The sequence below is a fragment of the Zootermopsis nevadensis genome, unplaced genomic scaffold (genome assembly GCF_977971745.1).
Source record: "Zootermopsis nevadensis isolate Lab colony 2312 unplaced genomic scaffold, Znev_1.0 Znev_ptg000019l, whole genome shotgun sequence".
NCBI classification, from domain to species: Eukaryota; Metazoa; Arthropoda; class Insecta; order Blattodea; family Termopsidae; genus Zootermopsis; species Zootermopsis nevadensis.
Genome location: NW_028259151.1, coordinates 1,927,366 through 1,948,927, shown reverse-complemented (window position 1 = coordinate 1,948,927; position 21,562 = coordinate 1,927,366). Strand labels below are relative to the sequence as shown.

General features: G+C 35.1%; 1 protein-coding gene across 3 annotated transcripts in view; it reads left to right on the top strand.

The window, feature by feature from the left end:
• LOC110831290 (uncharacterized) overlaps positions 1-21,562 on the top strand; it is a 68,793-nt gene that overhangs the window by 1,558 nt on the left and 45,673 nt on the right. For all 3 annotated transcript variants that reach the window (XM_022067127.2, XM_087351394.1, XM_087351395.1), the window contains exons 2-9: positions 580-629; positions 3,664-3,780; positions 4,928-5,065; positions 10,701-10,990; positions 12,175-12,373; positions 14,171-14,358; positions 19,801-19,930; positions 20,665-20,778. In XM_022067127.2, the coding sequence (XP_021922819.2) occupies positions 580-629; positions 3,664-3,780; positions 4,928-5,065; positions 10,701-10,990; positions 12,175-12,373; positions 14,171-14,358; positions 19,801-19,930; positions 20,665-20,778 (1,226 nt within the window). The remainder of the gene's footprint in view (positions 1-579; positions 630-3,663; positions 3,781-4,927; positions 5,066-10,700; positions 10,991-12,174; positions 12,374-14,170; positions 14,359-19,800; positions 19,931-20,664; positions 20,779-21,562) is intronic.

Below are 21,562 nucleotides of genomic sequence, written 5' to 3'. Positions count from 1 at the left end.
TCCGGTCGCTTTGGGAAAGAACAGCGGTGCCCATTCTATATGACGCTATAAGGGCCTCAGAGTCGGTCTGAATGCTGCAGGGAATAGAAAAATTCTGACCTACTGGGAATCTAGTGTCGGTCATCCATCCCTTAAGCTCATACAAACTGATCTTTCCCGGCTCTTCTAGCAGTTCTGTTTCGTCACACTTTCAGCAAGTCTAGCTAAGGAGAGTCCTGTAATTAGCCATGAAATTACGCACCAGCTTCCTGTTAAGGAATTAATTACCACTGCACCACAGCCTTTTACTGTGAAAAAGTTATTGGTTCACATCTCGCAACGTTTGTGCGCACTTTACGCCTGTTCTAAGTATAGTATTCAAATTGGAATTATTTACCTCTTTTCTTGGCTCTGTGTACAACATAACTACAAAGATAAGTATTTGTGAATTTATTTGCTTGAAACAAAGGGCAGCTCTTCTTCCGTTGGGTTTCGATGCGTCTCTGTCGTTAGTTTATAACGACGTTGTAAAAAATGCTGGTATTGTTCGGAAATGTCGTCATGTAGACCAAATTCTAATGAAATATTATATGATTTCAGGCTCTCCTACATTGCTGCACTCTATTTTGGGAATTTTGTGTCAGCTGCAGGTGAGTTGCCTGAACACTTTAAGGTCACTTATTTACCGACCGCGTGAGATGGATTTCTCAGGAACGTAAATGTGTTTGAACAAAGGCTCTATTAATAATTTTGGAGTCAAGATTGACGGCATGAAACATGACTTGGTGGTAAAAGAATTGTAGACATTTGGTATTCGCAAAACCTCACATTTACGTTCGTTAAGAATAAATTCTAGACACGCTTCTAATTTATATCTCAATTGGGTCATGTTTGTGTTTTATTGATACAATATTTTATTTTCCGTCTATACACAAACTTAAAATAATGTTGTTTAAAATTATTTAAAATTATAACATTCTCAGTAGACACTGCATCTTGTTACATTTTTTATATCGACGACATGTTTCAATGTGTGTTACATCATCATCACACTTCTAAGTTGCTATAATGGAACTGTAATGTCTACTATTTACTTCAAATTCTTCCAAATGTGCGGACTGCTAAAAACACTTCTTTAGGCATGCCCCAAAAATAAATGTGACAAGTATTCGAATTCGGTGATCTGAAGGTGCCACAGTCCTTTACTTAAGAGTCGTTCGCCGAAGACTCCATCTGACGCAACAACAGAATTGCTCGCAGTGTTGCTGTTGCATTATCTTGCATAAAATTCCCATGCAATTTGCTTACATCAATCAGCTGACCAAAGAAGGGCGACAGAGTCAATTTCACATAACGTTCCGATTCTGTTTTGTGAAACGTCACAGCCCTGCGCCCTAATTGCAAACAAAATATAGAATTTTAAATTATGCAGTGTCACAAAATGAGGGATTTTACTCCTTCGTTATCCACTATTTAAGCTGTTTACGTGTATACAACGCCTCTTCAGGAGAAAACGTAAGTTCTGGATAAGAAATCATTTGAATACCGTTTCCTGAAACCTGCATTTCATGTTTTACAATTTGGAGGCAAATGGCTGTGAACGACTGTAGCTTGTAATAAATTAACTTTGGAATTTGAGCATTGCATTTTGGTGAAGAGCCAATACGCGTAACGGCTTTTTCAAGATTCTATCTAACCGAAGTAAATACATGTATTTTTCGAAAAAATCTTTTTTTGTACAGTACCGATCCCGTCGAAAGTAATTTTGTTACGTTAATGTAAATCGTTGCTTTTCGCAGCTCTGCAAGATCACGACACCTCCTACGAAACTTATTACGGAGTTTCCTTCGATGAGGAAAACTGTACAAATGCATCGAATAGTTCTGTTTAACAATACATTTTATTTTTGTACACTACGTTTATAAAAAACTACGAATTGCATTTCTAATTTTATCAACAAAAGTTAAAAATTCTAAACAAGCACTTCTAACGATATGCCAGCAAACATCCAGCATCTAAGCCGGGGATAAGCGGGGTCAGTAGGCAGACGCGGGCAAAAGACTCTTAGCCGGCCGGTCTACTAAGAAATCGGGTTCCTGTGCAATAATCGTTAAAAGGACTATGAGACCCATTTACTGGCTACGAGATTGAAGGGTTGGTAACAATGTAGCATGGCCACTGTGAACCTCTTTTTAAGGCTACGAGAGACAAAAATTAAGGATAGTCGAGTTTATCAGAGAACCGTTTCAGTGAGTCGATCATCACGGGATGTTGGAGGTAATCATTGATACAAAACTGACGTGTGCGGCCAAAACCAATGAGTTTGGAGGAAATTAAACCCCTAAAGAAACGGCATTCTTGGCCCCTGTTTTACTCATGAAGTACCTGTCCATCAGAACCGGCAAGTTAAAATTGAAGCAGTTTATTAGTCCTATGATTTATAAATCACGCTTTGCCTGGAGGTGGGCAGCTCTCAGTCAAGTCCAGAAGCTGCAAGTGATGAGGTCCAAGTGTCGTCGCATTCCGACTAACGCTTTTTCGAACGATGGCAACGAAAATCTCCGGGATTTGGAGATTCTGTTTCTGCAAACCCCCTCGGAACAAGAACACATTTTCTAGCGAAGGTTACGTATGTGAAGCGCGAAAACTCCCTTAAGTCGACAAATTGGAAAAAGCATGTGCCGAACATGGTCTCTTGGAAGTTGACGCGTGTTAAGCGATGATGGATGATGATCAGCAAGTTAGTCAAGGCTGTGTCTAATTAGTCGTAATTGAACGCAACGAGAATAATTTTACTCATGCAGGCCATCAGACGAAATAACTATTCGCGAAGTTGCTGAAATCTTCAGCCAAAGCGATTCCAACACTTGGAGGCTCAGCTGTCAGACATTAATCTTCGCAATAAAAACATTACCTTGGGCTGTCGTTCGCCTACCAGTCAACGCATATCAAAGCAATCAGCGAAAACAAAGTCGCGTTACCATAAAAATGTCCTAAGTTGTTTGTCAGGCACTGTTTACCCATTCCTGCTATCCGCTTCGTCGCAGAAATGATTTACGTTTCTAAGGTCAAAGTCTTGCACTTAAGTTCAGGCTTCTTGGTCGGTTGGCTGGTTGTTTCGGTTAGGATGGGCAGCGATCCCCAGCTTTTTGAGTCTAACATTCCCTTCTGTTTAGAGAACAAATAAATTGCATGGTTGGATCAACTTCGCGCTAGTAGTAATAGGCCCTGCTCTAAACATGTAAAAACCTTCACCCAAGACAAAAATCCTTTGAGAGCAATCACATCAACAGTTATATCGTAAGGCACATCTTACCAGTTCGAATTATGTTTCGAACGGAGGAATGGTCTTATCTACAAAGGGCGTCACTGCAGCACGCAGACGCCCTCGTCCCGTTAATCTTGTCTTAATAGCATCTAAGACCACAGTCCGTTTCGCAAAAAGTAACACAGCTCTTTACCATTTTTAAGATGGATTGGTTTGCTCTTTGAGGAAATGATCCGTTTACACTGAGAATATAAATTAACCCACAATTACAAATTGCAGAATTAATGACTGTTAAAGCAGGCCGGGGAAACAGTTCCAACTGGTTTGTTAATGTAAAGGTGGTTATAAGTTTAAATTTATGCTCATTTCTCATTTGAGTTTAACCAAATTTCAGTTATATCTAATTCTTTGTTTAGGATATCCAAATGTGACGATGATTAAGAAAGGACAGAAAGTGTGGTGTGTAGCCCAAGAAGATGCTGCAACCTCAGCTCTGGCATGGACCTCGAAGAATTATAGATTAAACGTGGCAGGTAAGCAAAAACTTTCTTTTCGCCTTTTTATTTCTGTTGCCAGTAAGCTTGTAGATTTGTATAAAGTCCTGTTTATGTGTTTCAGGATAGGATTTTGATGTTAAATTTTAGAATTAATGACGTGACACGTCAGATTAATAAAAACTGGGAGGCTGAAATTTCTGTTCTATTATTAACAATTTTAATTATTAATTATGAATAAATGATGGATGGTTATATTGCGACGTAATCACCAACCCCATAGAGAATTCAGTCCAGAGATATTTACGGCCCATGAATACAATTCAAATTTAAAATAAAATTACAATCTCTTATCTTCCTTACTGCGTCGTAACCGCCCAGGATCAGCCCCACTGGAAATATATGTTGTTTTATTATCTTCTGTTGTTATGGCGACGATCAGCATTGTATTTTCGATCAGGATGCTGCCAAGCCTTCACTTCTTTGTATCTGTCCAACGTCTTGGTTGTTCAGCTGCTCCCTCCTTACGGAGGTAAGCTCTGACAAACTTCAACGGCGGCACTGAGGGCTTTTCACATTGTTGTTCTTACTCTCCGATGTTTCAGTGGTGGCCGTGGGCTTCGAATTTTGGGTAGTCTACAATTCCGCCAAAATTTCTTTCAGATCCTTCTTCTTCCGTTTCAAAGCTGCAATGCTGCTGACAGTCGTCGCTTCTCACAAAGCAGGAAGGCGAATGAATTCGCGCCGGAGTTTGTCTTATCGTTTTGACCGTTCTTCCAGTTACGGTTATCCGTGACCCCATTGGTAAGTGTTTGTCGACAGTCTGTTCTGAGGTGCCCGACGTTTCCATACTACCTGCGGTGGCTGTATCGTTCTCACGCGGGCGGCAGTCTTATTGGCAGCAGCTTCTGTGGCGTTTCGCCGCCTCTAGGTTCATGGCCTGGCTGAGGGCATCGCCGAAGTTCCTTTTGTTGCCCATGAGGAGGTGCTGACTCTTTTCGCGTTCTCTCACATCGTCAACGTCAACTGCTAAGTACTTGGTCCTGCGTAAAATTAATTATTATTTTCAAACCATAGTTCTGCTAAATACTGAAGAAATGGGGCGTGGAGAGTAACTTGCCTGTTCTCTACTTTAGAAAGGTAATAATTCCTGCTGTAAATTTTCAATCTCATTTCATGTTCTCAGCCTCATATTTCGCTGGAGAAACAAGTGACCTAGACTGTAACTTCATGAAGCCAGAGACTTGCAGAAGATGGAATGGCTGGGAACTATCATCAAGTTTGGAACATCCTGTGCCTCCTCTGTTCGACTACCGTTGGAATGGTAAGTATTTTGAACTTATGTGAATGTTAACTTCATTTCACAAACCGTGGGAACCCTCACAGACTTTAATATTTCTGAGATGATTTCAGCTATATAAGTTTCCATACATTTGTGTTTCGTGAAGAACTCAGTGTCTGCATTCAAGCATATCTAGTGCGTGAACAACATTAATGAAGTCCCACATCAAGAAACCATTAATCAGTAACACATTTTGGGAACCAAACATGAAAGTAGAGTTGTTAGCATTCCGGCTTCATAATGAGGAGTTGCTGTCTTCATGTTTTGGCCCAGAGACTAGTTTTTACGATTTAATGTTTTCATGGTTTTCCTTAGTCACTCCCAACAATAATTTAATGTTTTTGATGAACATTAGTTTCTCACTACTTTCTGGAAAAAATGCAATTTTAACGTAAATATGTTAATAATTTTCAACATTTGTTTGTAATATAACGTAACAGTAATTTTTTACAACTTCAAATGGCTCTGGCTAGGTGTCAGCACCATGCAGATCAACAAAAATGTGTTTTATAACTCAAAGAAGGAAGGTGAATGTTGCAGGTAAAGGAGAATATTATTTCTTGATGTGCACCTTTTGTAAAATGTTGGACTATACCAGAGGTTCCCAAAGTGTGGGGCGCGCGAGTGGTTTTCTGGGGTGCGTGTTGTTTGTATGAAAAACATTTCTAACATCCGTTGCTTGGTTGTCTTACAGTGCTGTATACTCATAGCTAAATTTTATGTGAAATATGTTTGCTTGCACTTGTTCTGGAAGGGGGGCGCGAAATTTATGAAATGTTTTAAGGGGGACGCAAGGTATAAAAGTTTGGGAACATCTGCACTATACAGTAATAGATGTTTCTTCAAACATTGTCGAGTAATATAATGACATTTAAATTTTAAAAATACATTTTATACACTTACAATCGGCAATTCGTTGGTCCCCGCGATTGACTGCGATTCTTTCATGTGATTGATGTGTACAATCATCTCTGCTGTTATGCGATAGTTGCATTCATGTAAGACGCCGACCTATAGAAAATCGCGTAGTAAAAATAACCTCTGTACCTCCGCAGAGATTAAATTAGCCCTTTGAAAGTCTAAAGCTCCAAGAATGAAATTGCATAAGAGCAAACTCTCATATGCAAAAGTTTGCATTTCACGAACAGCTTTTACCGATTCATCGATCTCATTGGAGCAAATTCGTGTTAAAGAAACATACGTAATTGCAGAGATGACTGTATTTATAATTTTTATTCAAAATCAGCGATATAAGAATTACGATTTAATATAAGAACCAACAAGAGATACATTGTAAAACGTTATGAATAATAGTAAATTATTTTTTCACTTTTTGACTTGCTGGTTTCAAAATCGGCGTTATTCTAAATCGGCGCAAATCGAGGGCTACCTAAAATACCATTGTAAGGCTGTGTTTCAGTGCTTTAAGATGAAATTACACTTTATTATGGTGGACCAAACACAGTGTGTCCTTAGCAGACTAAAATTATCATGTTTGATCTCTGTACAAAAATGGACTTTCCTTATATTATCTTTACGTGTACAACTTGTTTGCCAGGGAATGTAGGTTTTTACAGGGTTTATGGAATAGGGGTCTACAAATATCCAGTTTATAGCAAATCGGTTAAAGCAACAATTTACATTAAACTCAGCAAAAAAGTCATACCATATGATGACAATGCAATGCTGATTTTCTGAAGTCATGTTATAATTTATTTTAAGTTTAAGGTTTAAATGCGTCATGTTTGTGTTTTATAATTAAAATATATAATAAAATTCAGGTCAATACACAAACTTTATTTAGATGTTAAAATTTTAAAATTTAAAATTTAAAATTTGCGCCATTCATCGCTACAACGATGTTACAATAGAGCGCCTTCATTCACTACATGTTTCGATGCGAAGCATCATCTTCAGGTGTTATCCTTTAAAACTACTTTATATTACAATGCATGTCTTTCAATTTATTCGTCCGTTTTGTTCATTATTATAGCATGTGCTAATAATAATAATGAACAAAACGGACGAATAAATTGAAAGACATGCATTGTAATATAAAGTAGTTTTAAAGGATAACACCTGAAGATGATGTTTCGCATCGAAACATGTAGTGAATGAAGGCGCTCTATTGTAACATCGTTGTAGCGATGAATGGCGCAAATTTTAAATTTTAAATTTTAAAATTTTAACATCTAAATAAAGTTTGTGTATTGACCTGAATCTTATTATATATTTTAATTATAAAACACAAACATGACGCATTTAAACCTTAAACTTAATAATGGGCAAAAAAAAAATGCGTATACCAATATTTAAATTTAAAACGAAAAATATTGAAATGCAATGCAAGTATAAGATTCAATAAGATATGTCTAAATAGCAAAATAACACCAAAATATGCTAAAATCAAAATCAAAAATCAAAATCCAGACATACCTAAAATACAACAAAAAGCTGAAACAATGTATATAAAATCAGAAATTAAACAATTATATAAAAAGAAAAATCAACTAAACATATTAACATACAGAAAACATTTAGAAGCAGCAAATATATGGAAAGAAGCTTGGATAAATATTGAAAATCAAATAACGCAAAAACTTCAAATTGAATTAACAAAACTATACCTTAAACAAAATAATAAAATAAAACAATTAAAAAACAATAGTGAAGAAAACAAACACAATAACATATCACAATCAAATGAAGCACTACACCCCTTCGCATGTCGTATTAAAAACTTAACAAATATTCAATTCACACAAAACGAATATAACTTATTAAACAAAGGTTTAAAATATAACTTACACCATAAACAAAAAACATGGATTATGGATTTAGCATTCGAAGCAGAAACTGCCATAAATTTCATTCCCATACAAAAACAAGATCATATACGACATGTAATAGCAAATAAAATCGAACAATTAATCAAACAAAACAAAAACAACCAATACAATAAAACACACATAAACGAATGGAAAATAATAAAAAGAATAAAACAAAAGTTAGAACAAAATAAATTAACAATTACACAAGCAGACAAAGGGAAAACCATCATAATACTATCCATTGAACAATACCAACAATACATTACCCAATTTATAAATAAAAATTCATTCACACAATTAACACAAAACCCAACTCAAAAATATCAAAAAGAAATACAAAAAATAACCCATAAATGTAATAATATTTTCAATCCGCCTAAAACACAATACTACAATCATAGCGCATCTTCACCTATTATTACAGGACAAATAAAATTACACAAAAATCCATACTCCATTAGACTGGACATCTGCCCCTGCATATAAAATAGCAATAAAATAGCTAATATTTTAAAAGAATACTGTAATTTACCAAACACATTTAACATAAAAAATTCAACCGAATTTATACACGAAATTCAGAAATTGAAATTTGATAGTAATAAGGATATAAAAATTTGCTCATTTGATATAAACAATATGTACACTAACATTCCAACAAATATGTTACAAGATATTGTAAATAATATTTTAGATAGACACAATATAAATAAAAACTCAATAAACGAAATCATAATTATAGTCAATACCATTATCAATCAAAATTATTTTAAATTTAATAATAATTATTGGAAACAAGACACAGGCTTACCAATGGGTGCACCAACATCCAGTATACTATCTGAAATATTTTTACAATGTATTGAACATAATCACATTGTAGACATATTAAACAAAAATCAAATTAAATATTATGGCAGATATGTAGATGATGTATTTATAATTTATGACACAAAAAAGACCAATATAAAATACGTTCTAAACGAATTTAATAATATAAATCAAAATATACAATTCACTATGGAAACAGAACAAGAAAATAAATTAAATTACTTAGATTTAACCATAATACGAAATAATAATGATTTTGAATTTGAAATATACAGAAAACCTACTAGTACAAGTACAATAATACATGCATCCTCATGCCACCCTAACGAACATAAAAAACAGCTATAAACTACCTAATAAATAGAAAAAATACATACCCTATAACCATTAAAAACAAACAAACTGAATGCAATATAATAAAACAAATTCTAAAAGAAAATGGCTATAATAATTATGAACAAAAACCAAAAAACAAGGTAAAAAATGAAAATGAAAATAATAATGAAAACGAAAATATTCAAAATAAATGGGCCACCTTCACATATATAGGTAAAGAAACAAAATACATATCTAAAATATTCAAAAATAATAATATAAAAGTTGCATATAGAACAAAAAATACAATAAAAACATCCTAAAACAGAAACAACAATTTGACACAAAAAACCAATACGAACAACCTGGCATATATAGATTAAAATGCATGGAATGTCCTTTAACCTACATAGGCCAGACAGGACGCACCTTTAAACAAAGACACAAAGAACATATAACAGCTATAAAACAATAAGGATCACTCAGCTTACGCAAAACATATATTAAACACGGGGCACACATATGGGGGAATAGAACAAACATTAGATATTATAAAAATTGTACAAAATAGACGCCATAGAGAAACCATAGAAAAATACCATATACAACGTACACATAAACAAAATATTGCTCTAAACGATAGTAACCTATATTTAAATAACCCGATTTTTAACATAATACAAGTCATTGACTCAAGCACCTGACACCCTCTACCTATATATACGACCCGCATCTATACACGAAACCAGTCCACGAACAGACAGTCAACCTGAGCAGACATAGATACACCGTACAACACGATTCATGGTATGTTATTGTGTTCTTACTGTTACAAATATAGAACAATATTCCAAACTTATTTACATATAAATGAATAACTCCCAAGTTTATTAATTTTATTTACAGAATAATCAAAAACAAACATAGGATGCATAAAACGGGAGGATCAGCGGAGCACATGCTATAATAATGAACAAAACGGACGAATAAATTGAAAGACATGCATTGTAATATAAAGTAGTTTTAAAGGATAACACCTGAAGATGATGCTTCGCATCGAAACATGTAGTGAATGGTAACATCGTTGTAGCGATGAATGGCGCAAATTTTAAATTTTAAAATTTTAACATCTAAATAAAGTTTGTGTATTGACCTGAATTTTATTATATATTTTAATTTATTTTAAATTGTGGGAATTAGAATTTAACAGGAGAGAATTCATATTTTGGCTGTGATTACAGGGATCCTGAAAACTTGTACAATGACAAGTCTGAAGGAATATAGAACTTCATCACAAATGTGCATCAGTATTTTAATATAATACCAATTTCTTAAGTATTGCTAATTATAATATGTAAAATGTGCCTCTTCAATTTTCTTATTTGACCACAGCTCACATCACTACTCATCTGGAACACATCTGATCATTAGTGACCATTTAATCATACAGGATAAATATGAATTAATAAAACATAAATTATTACATGTCTGGCTCAGCACGTGTAACTAAATACATTACTGTGCATACTATCATTCAGTGAAGTATTTTATGTAAAGCTCCACATGTTATCAAGGCATATGTTGAGCTCACTGTACGGACATAGAACATTAATTTCTAAATATATTTTATTTTCTTACAGACTTACCCGTTATTCAAACCAGTGGGAAGTCTGAATTTTCTCATAACAACAATGTTCGCCTTCCAAAGGAGAAATCATATTGGGAAGTGACAGTGTCAGTGAGTGCTGAACATGATGCATATATTACGCTATGCAAGGGTGCAGATCCATTCAGTTCAGCATGTTACTGGATTCTTCTTGGAGGATGGTACACTAGTCAGATCAGAAGTGTAATCAGACGATGTCCTGATGGTGTCAATAAGGAAGATTACCCAACAGGACAGTGCAAAGAACCAGTTTATGTAAACTATGTAAGTATTAATGTAAAAAGTAGTTTGAAGCTTTTAGCAGGTTGATATGTGTAACTGCACCTATTTGTCAACCTGAAACTACAGCAAGAAATATCCTTCATAAAAGCATACTAAAATCCCAGTGATTGTAAGAGTTGTTTCAGTTTATGTGGATTATTATGTGATATTATGAATGGTAATGAAACAAAAAGAATATGGTGCATCATATAAGGTGAGGTAGGAAAAATACATTTAACGGCACAGATGTCATTTATTCTTACAAGGAATAGAAAATAAAGGATCAAGGAACAGTTGATAATGTCTTTAATTTCTTTCTAAAAATTACTGAAAGCTTAAATTCACATCAAGTGGGAGAGATGTTATTTAATTTTTTGAAGATAAATTTCTTCCGTTTCTTGGCTTCAACATTATTCCTATCACAGAAACAGAGATAAAAAATTCCAATGTTTGCAAATTGATAACCATCTAAATCAGAAAAATAAAATTGATAAACTGATACCTATGTTAAGTGGAGCATGTTATGCAGATAGATCTACGTTGCATGCCAGTAACACTGACACAATTGAATTAGTTTATTTTACCTATTTTCACTCCATAATAAACCATGATTTTTTTTTTTTTTTTTGGCAATTCATTGAACAGTGAAAAGATATTAAATTTAGAAAACAAAATTGTTTGATGAATGGCTGGTGTCAATCTTAGACGTTTCCCTTGATTCTAATGGGGACTCTTGTAGTTTGATTACTATGATTCTAATACTCTCAGAGGACATCATCATAGAGAAACAATACATTCTGTTTTGTTACTCACCATGGCATATTGTATACAACATGAATAAGAAAAATCCCCAAATATAAATTTTAGATGTCAAGAGGTTACTTAGAGAGTCATTAGATGACAAGGATACTGTCATAAAGGACAGAGAATTACAGAGAATACAAGTTGTTCCCAAGTGTGTATATCTTTCACTCTTCACATAACAAAGTATTCTTAATATAATTTAATTGAAGTTCAGAAAATATCAACACAAGCTACCAGAACAAATAACATATAATGGTTCAATATTAGGAAGGAGGATCAGAATAGTGTCATAGAGAAAGACATTTTAGTTTGCATACACATTCATATTTATTTGCCCACTAAGTTTCTTCCACCTTTATAAACTGAGTTAATTCTTTCATCAGACCCATGTGGTGACAAATGAAAAGTGGGTTCATGTGACAATAACCTACACTACCACACAAGAATATCAAGAACTGAAAGTGAAAGTTGCTGGTGAGGATCAGCCATTTCTTCAGTATAAAGACATTAATAAAACGTCTCCAGAGTTTATAAATGTTCGGAGTGGACAAGGTGCACATGCTTACTTTCAAATCCAGAATTGTGAGTAATTTAGTATTGTCATTAAGATATGATTTAAGCAAAATTTTAATGCTTTTGTTCCTTTATGAGATTTTTCTGTGTGAAGAAAATATGCTGATTGTACTAATGTATACAACCATAGCAAATCTTCTTTGAAAATATATGATTTGCATGCTATTTCCTTGGCACTACTGAGGGGAATGATAAAGTGGAATTGTGTAAGATCAAAAAGATCTCCTTTAAACACACCATTGATTTTGATTATCCATATTCTTCTCTCTGCTCCAAAGGAATGTTAATGGCATTTGCATGAGAATTTCTGATGTACACAGGTTCTCATGCAATACTATAATCCAGCCAATGTCTGCTCCAGGAAAGACACACATCTCTGTGCTGTCTGCTTGCCCGCATTTTAAACTTTCATGGTAAACAACTATAGAGTTCTTTGTTCCTGCGATACTTGCACACAAAAACAGGTCAACCAACTTATCTCCCCCATTATTCAATATACCATCTGAGGGTCAGTTTTGCTTGGTACAGTTTCTAACACAGAAAAGCACAGTCCAACATCAGGGGCATTACAACAGCATACTCTAATTGCTTAGTGTTTGGTCTACCTCTAAAAATGTGATGGTTGGGACTTGTAGCATACATGGATACATGAGAAATACATACAAATTTTATTGTTGGAAAGCCCGAAGGAAGACACCACTCGGATGACCTAAATGTGAATGGGAGGATAATATTAGAATGGGTCTCAGAGGCACAGGATGCTAAGGTGTGGACTAAATTAATCTGGCTCAGAATGTGGACTAGTAGTGGGCTCATGTGAACATGGGAATGAAATTTGAGTCCCATAAGTAGGGAAATCCTTAACTATATAAATATCACACAATAATATTAATCAGGAATATTTTATTAATTTTATGCTTCCATTTCTATGAACATAACAACCAATGTTAATGTTGTAATATTCCATCTTAGTGCTGGTATTCAACCAAATAGTTCAAAGCAGTTAACATTTACAATAAGATCCCTGTGGCACCGTCACCTCTTGTAGAGTTAGTCAGATATCTAGCAACATAAGTAAATATTGTAGAAGTTGGTAAACATGTTTAATTTGTTCTGTATTTCAATGTGTCTTCCACTCCTTAGTTATGAAACAATTTTAACTGGTACTGTTTGTGTGTATTACTTTAAATATTATTACAATACAATCAAAACCTACACGCGCACATGCATGCACATTCTTTGATAACAACATTCTTGAACTCCTGATTATAATATCACCATCATTCAGCAGCTGCAATGTCCATTTCTTGTTTGGTGCACAATCAGCTGTCAGCCATTAGTATGTGTGTTACTTTATTTCTTTTGTCCTATAACCAAATTAAACAAAGAAAACAAATCAGTATGTAAATTGGTTTATCATTATTAATGCTCGAAGTTTATTGATATTTTATTATAAGCCTGCACTTAACAGGCCAAATTAAGCATACAAGCAAGAAACAATATCTCCATGTGCTAAAAAAACAGAATGGTATTTTATATTGTGCCACATTGTTTTATGGAGTTATATATTTAGTAACCAAGTTTCTTATTATTATTCTTCTTCTTCTATCATTATATGTTTTATATGGATCTATGGACAAAAAGGCTTTCCTTTCTGATTTCTTGCTACATCTTCCCTCTATACTAGCACCTGACTGAACAATCTTGTTTTCAGTCATTCCAGGGGTCTCTATTATTTCAGTCTTAGTTGTAATGGTCTTCCAAGTATACTTAATTCATTCATTCTTATTCAATATCTAAATCCAGATACTTATGGATTGATGAAGGACAAGCTGACAAGTCCTTGGTTTCATCCACGCTCTTCGCAGCTCTGTGTGAGTCTTCAGTATTACACCTATTCTAAAGCAGTGAGAGGATTCACAGCTGCAAAGCTTTACATAGAGTCTGCAAGCAATAACATACACACGTTTGTGAAAAATTTGAAACCCAGTAAGGTCAGTATTACATAATTCAGTTCAGTACGGCACATAACTATATTAAAACCACAGGTCTGCAAACCCTAGATGGTGGAAAGGAATAACAAGAAAATCAGTTAAATACAGGAAATTTACCAAGTCTAATTAATCTGTAAGTTATTGTATTGAAAATTAAATGATGCTGGTAAATTTTGCTATATTGATGGAATTATATGTATTTTGTAACTAGTAGCTTGGTACCTATAATATGGTTTCATTTTCCAAAAATCAGTCCTCCAGATTTTGCATCAGTGAGTAATAATCTGACAGTTGCCCCAGTATGGTTTAATACTCAAATATAAACTTATTAATTTCTCTAGTTTAATTTCCCCTTTAAAAATTACAGGTACAGTATGCTTCCATTTATCTGTGTGGACATTATCCAGTTTGTGGAATATCTATGTGTAACTATTCGTATGTTTTTCTTACTTAAACGCAGACATGTAAAGTGAGCCTTCATCCTCTTTCTATGCCATGATGTCCACAGAAAATGTGGCTGAACAGTAACTTTCTTGGTTATTCACATTTAGTATTGGCGGTGGAATGGTGAGGTTTATTCTAGTGGTCATGGGAGGGAAGGAATGCTACAGGTGGTCTTCTTCAAATATTACAGTCCAAAATATAAATTTCTTTCAAACGTTAGTAACCTGCAGTCAGTTCTGTTACCTTGTACTGTATATCAGGTAGGTGAAAGTCATAGTGAACATTGCTTTATAGCCATTCTTCAGTCATATCTATGCTTATGTTTTCAAAGCTTATTATAGCACCATGTTAAGAATTTTGAACTTCCCTATTCTCAGATTTTTTAATAAAACTGAGCTTTTGTTTTGCTCTCAGTACAATCTTATTTTTCCAGCTACTTAACTTAAGGTCCACAATGTGAAGTAGGCTTTGAACATACGAGGTGCGATCGGAACGTTTCTAGACTGCGCCTATAAAAACCCGTACACTTATCTCAGGTATTAAATTCATCCATCACCCTCGAAGTAGTTCCCCTGGGAGTGAACACAACGATCCCAGCGCCGCTGCTAAGCCTGGAAGCATCCCTGGAAATCTTTCTTTGTCAGCCTGTCAAGCACCATCTGCGATTCTGCCTGAATCTCTTCTGTCGTCTCAAATCTCCTTCCCTTTAGCTGAATTTTCATCTTTGGGAAGAGGAAGAAGTCACAAGGAGCTAAATCCGGCGAATAAGGAGGGTGCGGGATGACGGCCATGGTGTTTGAGGCCAAAAACTGCCGAACTTTGAGGGCGGTGTGCGCTGGCGCGTTGTCATGATGCGTCGCATGTGGAGTTCTTCCTTTAGAATCAGCTGACAGGTCCCATAGCCTATCCCAACAATGTCGCACTAGTCGTTGATGGTACGACGTCGATCTTCGTGAATGGCATGCCGAATCTTCGTAACATTTTCGGGCGTTGTGCTCGAAGATGGTCGTCCAGAACGCTCGTCATCATCGACAGAGTTTCGGCCATTTTTAAAAAGTGAATGCCATACAAAAGTTTGTGCATGACCCATTGCGGACTCCCCAAATGCTTGCTTTAGCATTTCATAGGTTTCCGTAGCCGTTTTGGCGAGTCTTTGGCAAAATTTGATGCACACGCCATTCCGAAATCGCAGGAGGGTCGGTGTAATGCACTACCAAAACGCCCGTAACTAAGAAACCAATGCTAATTCGATGATGCCAGCTGGCACACTGATTCACTATGAATGTAGGCGGCACCCCCTAAAGGCAGAAGCTCGTACTACATCCGGTTCGCCCGCTATTGACACAGTCTTGAAACTTTCCGATCGCACCTCGTATTGACAGACACAGACATTGTCGATGCACCACAAAATAAAAGAAACAGGAAAGAAGGGAAAAGGAAGGATCAGAATGGTGATGATGGAGAAATCAGTGATCATGAGTCATAATGGCACTACATGGCACTAGCATTTCACTTCTAGACTACATGGGTCACATAAGGTTCAAATACAGTGACAATTAGGCTGTCACAAGAATTTGTACTGCTATGAGGAGGAGTCTATTCAGTTCATAAAAGCAAGTAGCCATCACAAACTACTAGTGTGTAATATAACCGTCCTTGTTTAGTTGTTTGCTAGCCAGGGGCTCAGGGTCGTTCACGGGGATCGAGTGAATAACTAAGAGATAATAATTAACTGTTGATCTAATTATACTTTTATTATGTATTTTCTTCGTTACACAACTTTATAAAAATCTTAACCTCTACCGTCAAGAAACTTTCCACGACTGTCCACGACACACTTTCCAACTACCACTGCTAGCTCACTCCCCCAAAGACACCACATGTGAGTCCTCCCCCTACTTTCTTACTTAACACAGACGACTCTTTGTTTTTAAAGAATTTCAGCCAGCTCGCCCTTGCAGCGTTGCTCCACAGAACTCTAATGTCTGGACGGTTACAGTAAAATAACAGTAAAGTGACTTGTGACAATTTGTAAATGCACCAAACAAAAATTTCGTATTATCCATGTTTTTTAATATTCATACATTTTCTCCACTTCATTAACCCTGATAATGTAGAGTTTACTGTAATACTAATGAAATTGAACCTGCAACAGAAGTTAACACCACAATGAAACGCACAAACATGGAGAAGTTGACAGTAAAACAATCTCTCTAGAGCCCGAAGGTACATAGAATGCTCGTTTGGAATATTAAGTAATAAATGGAGGATCTTTCATCGAGCTATAAACTTGCAACCTGATTTTGCTGAACACATTGTCAAGGCTTATGTTGTTTTACACAACTTTGTTCGGGAGAGAGACGGCTACGAGGCAGAGGATACATTGACAATCACAGGACTTGATAAAATACGTGGTGAAGAAGTAGTGCGCGGCGGAATATCAGGAAACAATGTGAGAAATCTTTTAGCTGACTACTTCTTAACACCTGTTGGATCTCTGAAATGGCAGCTTTCAAAGATTTAATTTCATGAACGTTAATCATATCTTTATAGCTATACCTATATTTAATTGTAGAACAATTCATAATTCATTTGATTGTAGAAAGTTTAGTTTTAACAATAGTCCCTCCAAGCATTTTTCGTTTCGTTTCTATCTTTGTACACAACAATTGTTTTATCCCAGAGCACTGACCTCGCTTCAATTAAAGAAAATAGATAATCATTGTCAACATGTACATTTGTCATATTGGGTGATATAAATTCACATTCACTGAATATTATTAATTCACAATTTTGGTAGATAAATTACGGAACCGGGCATTACACACGGCACGTGTGAAGGAAGCCATTAAACTGTTCACTAGACCTGTGGTGTTCAACCTTTTTTGTTCGAGTACCCCCAGATATAATTTCTCTTCAACTTTGTACCCCCCAGGGTTATTGGTGTATAATTCAAGTTATAAATAATATATAATCTACACCTAAAATAAATTAAATAAATTACATTACTGATTATTCAGTGTTTATTATAAAATAATATATATATTTTTTAAATTTCACGTAACCCCTAAGATGTCTTCGCGTACTCCTGGGGGTACGCGAAGACATCTTAGGGGGTACATGAAATTTAAAAAAAAATTATGATAAACACTGAATAATCAAGGCCAGATTTAGGGTTAGCCACAGGAGAACCGGACGTAAGGACATTCGATTTGGGAGCGCCATTTTTCTCTCTCTCTCACTTTTATGCGATTCTTATCTGGTGGCTTGTTTCTTTTTATTCCACATAGTGCTTTGGAACCTGACTGAACACTATTTGGCGAGATTAACGTTTTCCCTAAAACTGTTTTTCTCTTCTTTTAACCATGCAATGAACCTACTTCAATATATTGATGGGGCAATAAACAAACAGATGCACTCCTTCATAATACCCTGTTCTTTGACAATTGCCCCTGCCGGCAGAGAAATGTGGGAAGTGGTTGCTGGTTTTATGACTCGGAAATACCGAATGATGTTTTTGTAACAACACCAAAACATTTTGCCTGGTCTTGCTCTTTCAATTTCATTTTTGCAAAATGCTCTTCAGTTTAGTATCACAGCTCCAACAAGTCGTCGGATCTAATTCTGTGATCAGTTTAAGTCGGGCTTAAATGTCTGCAAGCTTCGTGATGTGTCGAGTCGTGATATGTAGTACGTTACCGGCTCTGCGAATAATGTTTATTGTTTAGTAATTTACGAAGTTAATTTAATTTTACTTGACTTTGCTGTTCCATCCTAATGTCTTTTTGTGGTGTGTGGTCATTGTTGTGAAATGCAGGTTCGGTTTGTTTAATTCTTCTTAACACACGGATCAATCATAAGTGCACATTAGTCATCATTCACTCAGTTCCTTCTTGAAACCACGACAGTAATCATTACTTTCATTTTCCGTATTGCAACATGGATAAATTTATTGTAAAAAGGAAGCGTGAAAGTGTTGAAAAAGGTGAAAATTACGATAGTGTTGAGTCACAAAAACTGAAAAGTGCGACAGCTTCTGTTCCAACCTGTGATGTTAGTGATGCTGATTGATGTCCCTTGAATGAATAGAATACCTCCACACCCAGAGGCTGAAGATTACTTGGGTACTTGTTGGTTATCGGGACACAAAACGGGAGAGTCAAATATCTGGACCTGCATATCCAAATAAAATATAATAATTTGTTATTTATTGAAATAAAAATATAATAACTTTCAAGTATATGTCATTTATCCACACACATTAACCTAACCTAACCTAACCTATTTTTAAAGCGATGTGTCCCGATAACCCACTAGTACCATTACTTGAGATACGTGAGGGTAGATTTAGCATGATAAACCCATTGTCTTTTGCAACATCTATTGCTTCAATAGAAAGATGGCTTTTGTGGGTGTCTAGAATTAGTAGTGACAGATTTTCTTTTTTCTGCTACTTTAGCACTGAATAAAATTCTTTATGACCTCTACAGACAGTACACTAATCATCCAGCTAGTGTTGTAAGCTAACCCTGAAGGGGAAAAAATGTCTTCATCTTCATGAACTGTGGTTCTCGTAAGTTGGTGCTGCTCTCTTTTACAATAAATTTGATGTGTCTAAGGTATACATAACTTTCAACCTTTAAAAGATGGATTAATTAGAATATCAAATTATCAATAGGAGTAGTGAAAATCAACTTTAAACAACTTTAATGAAGCAGTGAGAGTGTTGATACATCACATAACAGCAATTAGAGTGCTGCAAGAATATGTATAGTCGTGATTTTGCATATACAGTGCTTTTATATTTGAACCTTATGCTTTTGTGTGCAATATTACATGAAATAATTTTTATAGTGCCCATTATTAGTAAATGCAGGCAACTTTGGAACGTTAGAACTTGAATTTCTATATTCCATATTCTGTCACTTATATTATCACAAGATTTTGCTCTAGTTTATGTGTGAGTTATGTGTTGTGAACTGATGAGCATTGTTATAGGATACTTGGCACGAGGAACGAATTATTCATAATCTAACTGAGCCATGGAACAATTGGATGAGGCTCATTATTTCTGACATTCAGAGTGAAGTTTTTGCCATGGGAAGTGTCCGAGAATGTAATCCATTAGGTAAGCAAAGGAATATTACCTTATTTTCTATTGACATAAATGTATATGTAACAGAAATTGTTTATTTCAACCCCACACTTGAAATCATTTTTGCAATTTTTGCACATAGTTTATAAGAAAAATACGTACTGGGAAAACTACGTCTTCCTATATGTCCATGTGTTTGATCTCTGGGAATACTAAAGATGTTGATGGAATCTGATACTCAGAGGCTGAACTAAATGTATAGAGGGACTGTACTTTATTTACTTGAAGTTGTGCTGAAATTTACAATTTACAGTTTTCTCAGAAAGTACAAAATTTGTAAATACATATAACATCAAATGTAGACCACATTTAGATCTACAACTTTTATTTGAAACATTTTTTCAGTGTGTTGAATATATAACAAAATATACTGAAGTCTTCATGTGAGAATGGTATTGTAATCAAACATTTTAGAGGCTGTGTTTACTTCCATCATCAGGGTTGATGTAATTAGTGACACGGCTACATGTGTATTTATACCTGTGCCAGTTCTCATAACTCCATGCACTTGTCTTTATGCAGCCAAATAGGAGCAGTGTCTAGGTGAGGTGGTCAGTGAACTCTGTCCTAGACAGGCTTCCATCTGATATCAAAGAATCTTAAGATTAAAATATACAAAAGTGTACTCATGATTTTTTCTTACTCTTAACACACCCAACATATTTAAAGGAATGAAATATTCTAGTGTAGTCCTTTTATTTTGGCAGGTGAATTTCATGTATCTACAGTGACAATTTCCCCTGGAACAGATTTATCCTGTCACCCACTGAAGTACCCAAGCTCGGTACTCACTCTTACAGAGCCAGATCAATATTTCACGGGTAATGTACAGTAATTTGTTACACAGTTTTATATCTATAGATAATGTTGCTTTGATGATCACAGGTGAACTAGTTCTGTAAGTGGTAAAGAGTAAGGATTTAGGTATCCTACTTCAGAATTAAGTATGGCTTATGAGGTGGCGAGTCTTTACGCCTAATGGGTATTATGAAATAAAAACTAGAAATTAATTATAAAAATATTTTTAAATAGAGTTGTTCGCTTCATATATCTGTGGACACTTGTGCATAGTCACAGTTTCAAGAAATAATACAACTTTACATTAGTTATTTCTGAACAGAAAGTACTTCTTTGTTTTGTATGTAATTTTTACATTAACTTTTTGATGTGTGAAGGTAGTATTGAAGGGATAATTAGTTGGAGAAGAATTCACAGTGTCTACCATCTTTTTAATTTTTCATCTAGCCTTAACAGCATTAATTCGTGCATTTCTCATGACATACAAGTAAATTAAAATGTTGCATGTATTTACACAAGCTTAAAAAGAAAATGATTCTGGCAATTTATATAGAAATAGCATGAGACTAACAAGCCACAAGACTATATGGCAGTGATGATGACTCCCAAACAGTAACATCTGCAGTTAGATTTGTAAGCTGTTCTATCCAGACCATAAATGAGAAATTTAATAGAAATTCTTTCTGCAACTGCTATTTTGGTTGTGTTGCCAAACTGATTCTTTATGCATATACTTGAATGTTGTGTTTTATTATGTGGTTTTGTCATGAATACATCTTAAAAACCCTTCTATTAATGAACACATAA